The sequence below is a fragment of the Myzus persicae genome, unplaced genomic scaffold (genome assembly GCF_001856785.1).
Source record: "Myzus persicae strain clone G006 unplaced genomic scaffold, MPER_G0061.0, whole genome shotgun sequence".
NCBI classification, from domain to species: domain Eukaryota; kingdom Metazoa; phylum Arthropoda; class Insecta; order Hemiptera; family Aphididae; genus Myzus; species Myzus persicae.
The window spans coordinates 264,378-266,241 of NW_019103749.1; the positions used below are offsets into that span (position 1 = coordinate 264,378).

Sequence of the window (1,864 nt, forward strand, 5' to 3'; positions counted from 1 at the left end):
CATATATATCATTTTACGGGCAATGTGGAATACCGGCCAATGTGTACATTGCCCAGTCAATGTGGTTCTGCCCGGGAAATGTAAACCACGAATTTTTTTTAACCAACTAATATTATTATTTATTATTATTATAAATTATTATCATTACATATTTATAATATAATGTTTTTTTAAAAACAATCATTATTAATTTTATTCATGTACTATAATACGAATATTTTGATAGAAAAACAAAAAAATAAATAAATAACAAGTATCATCATTTTATTTTTATGATTTTACCTATTTATTTGAACAAGTTTTAGAACCATGGCACTTACAATTACATAGTTTGTCTGCTTTTCTACACTTGATTTTTAAATAGGCAGTACCATAAGTAACAAAAATAAGTTTATACACAATGTTTCGAAAAATTCATAGTTTATTGTATTATGATAAATGAATAAAATGAATAATGATTTTAAAATAAAAAAAAAATTTTTTTTTTTAATTTTAATAAATTAATATTTTATTTAAAAAAAATCAATACTATAAATAGGTGTAATAATAATAAAAAATAATATTCTTTGGTTAAAAAAAAATTCGTGGTTTACATTGCCCGGTATTCCACATTGCCCGTAACATATATACACGCACCGTGTGCTTTCGTGGATGCATCAGCAAATCCGTGTAATCTCTATTAATTTCTTCTTGTCAGAGCCCAGCTAACGAGGTATACTAAATGAATTGAGCTCGTTTAGACAATTATTGTATGTCTCCTGCTGTACTTGTATGTGTGATAGAACTGGGCTGTTGCAACGCCATAAACTTATTGCAACAATATTTTACCCACCAATATTACCGGACCTACTAAGCCGAATGGGTAAAGTAACAGGGTTTTATCGATTCCGGCGATTCCGCCGTTTTAATATCAATTCCGCCGGCTATCGATTCCACCAAGGTTTTTTATTTATTGATTCCGCCGAGCTTTTTTATTTATTGATTCCACCGGCTATCAATTTCGGCGGATATTTGTTTATGTTGATTCTACTGACTGTATTTTTTTTAATCAATAGTATGGGTATAAGATACACTCAATTTACCATAATTTTTTTAAATTTAAATTTAAACATTTCAAAAAAAAATTCAAACATTGCTAGGCCGTCAAGAATATGTCTTTTTGTTGTTTCAGTTTTTACTTACGGTACTTGTACGACGTACGTATGTAGTAATCACTTTTCGGTTCCCAGTATAAACCTAGAGTTTTCACGATTTCTCTATCCATTGGTACGGTCTTTAATTCATCTTTGTTTTGATTCTGAGATAAATCTGTATGGTTCGTAGTCCATTTTGATAATTCGAATCCCCCACCTCGCATAATTGAAATTAATTCGTCACGCAATTCAATTGCTTCCATCAATGAATCTGCCCCGGTGAGGCAATCGTCGACACAGAAATCATTTTTAATTATTACTTTTAACTTCGTGTTAGTGGTCTTATCGCCGATGCGATTGACGCAACTTGTTGCCAAAAAACCTGCCTATACTTGTCCGAAATTTGATTACTATAATCTCCATAAGTACTCCAAAAAATATTTTACTTAAGAAAATAAAAAAAAAATAATGAAATAATGATATTGTCTTACATTAAATTTATCACGCCATATAAAATAATTTTAACAACAATTTTTTTCATTTTATGACCCTAATTACACTTCATTCATAATAATTAGGCAATTTTTACCCTTGTAATAATTTTTGTAAATTTGTCTTTTCAATAGAAATTAGACAAAAATAGTATATTGAAATGATATTTTATTAAAAAAACGTTTGTCAAAGATAAAAAATAATGATATATAACAAATAATATCAAAATATGTTCGATA

The 1,864-nt window shown here is 28.4% G+C and overlaps 1 protein-coding gene across 1 annotated transcript; it reads right to left on the minus strand.

Moving 5' to 3' along the window:
• Positions 1–1,174: 1,174 nt before the first annotated feature.
• On the minus strand, positions 1,175–1,519 carry LOC111035202 (the record flags this gene model as incomplete). The annotated part of the gene is made up of 1 exon (XM_022316724.1): positions 1,175–1,519. A coding segment is annotated over one exon (345 nt), but the record flags the coding sequence as incomplete, so codon positions are not given.
• Between the last annotated feature and the right edge of the window lie 345 nt (positions 1,520–1,864).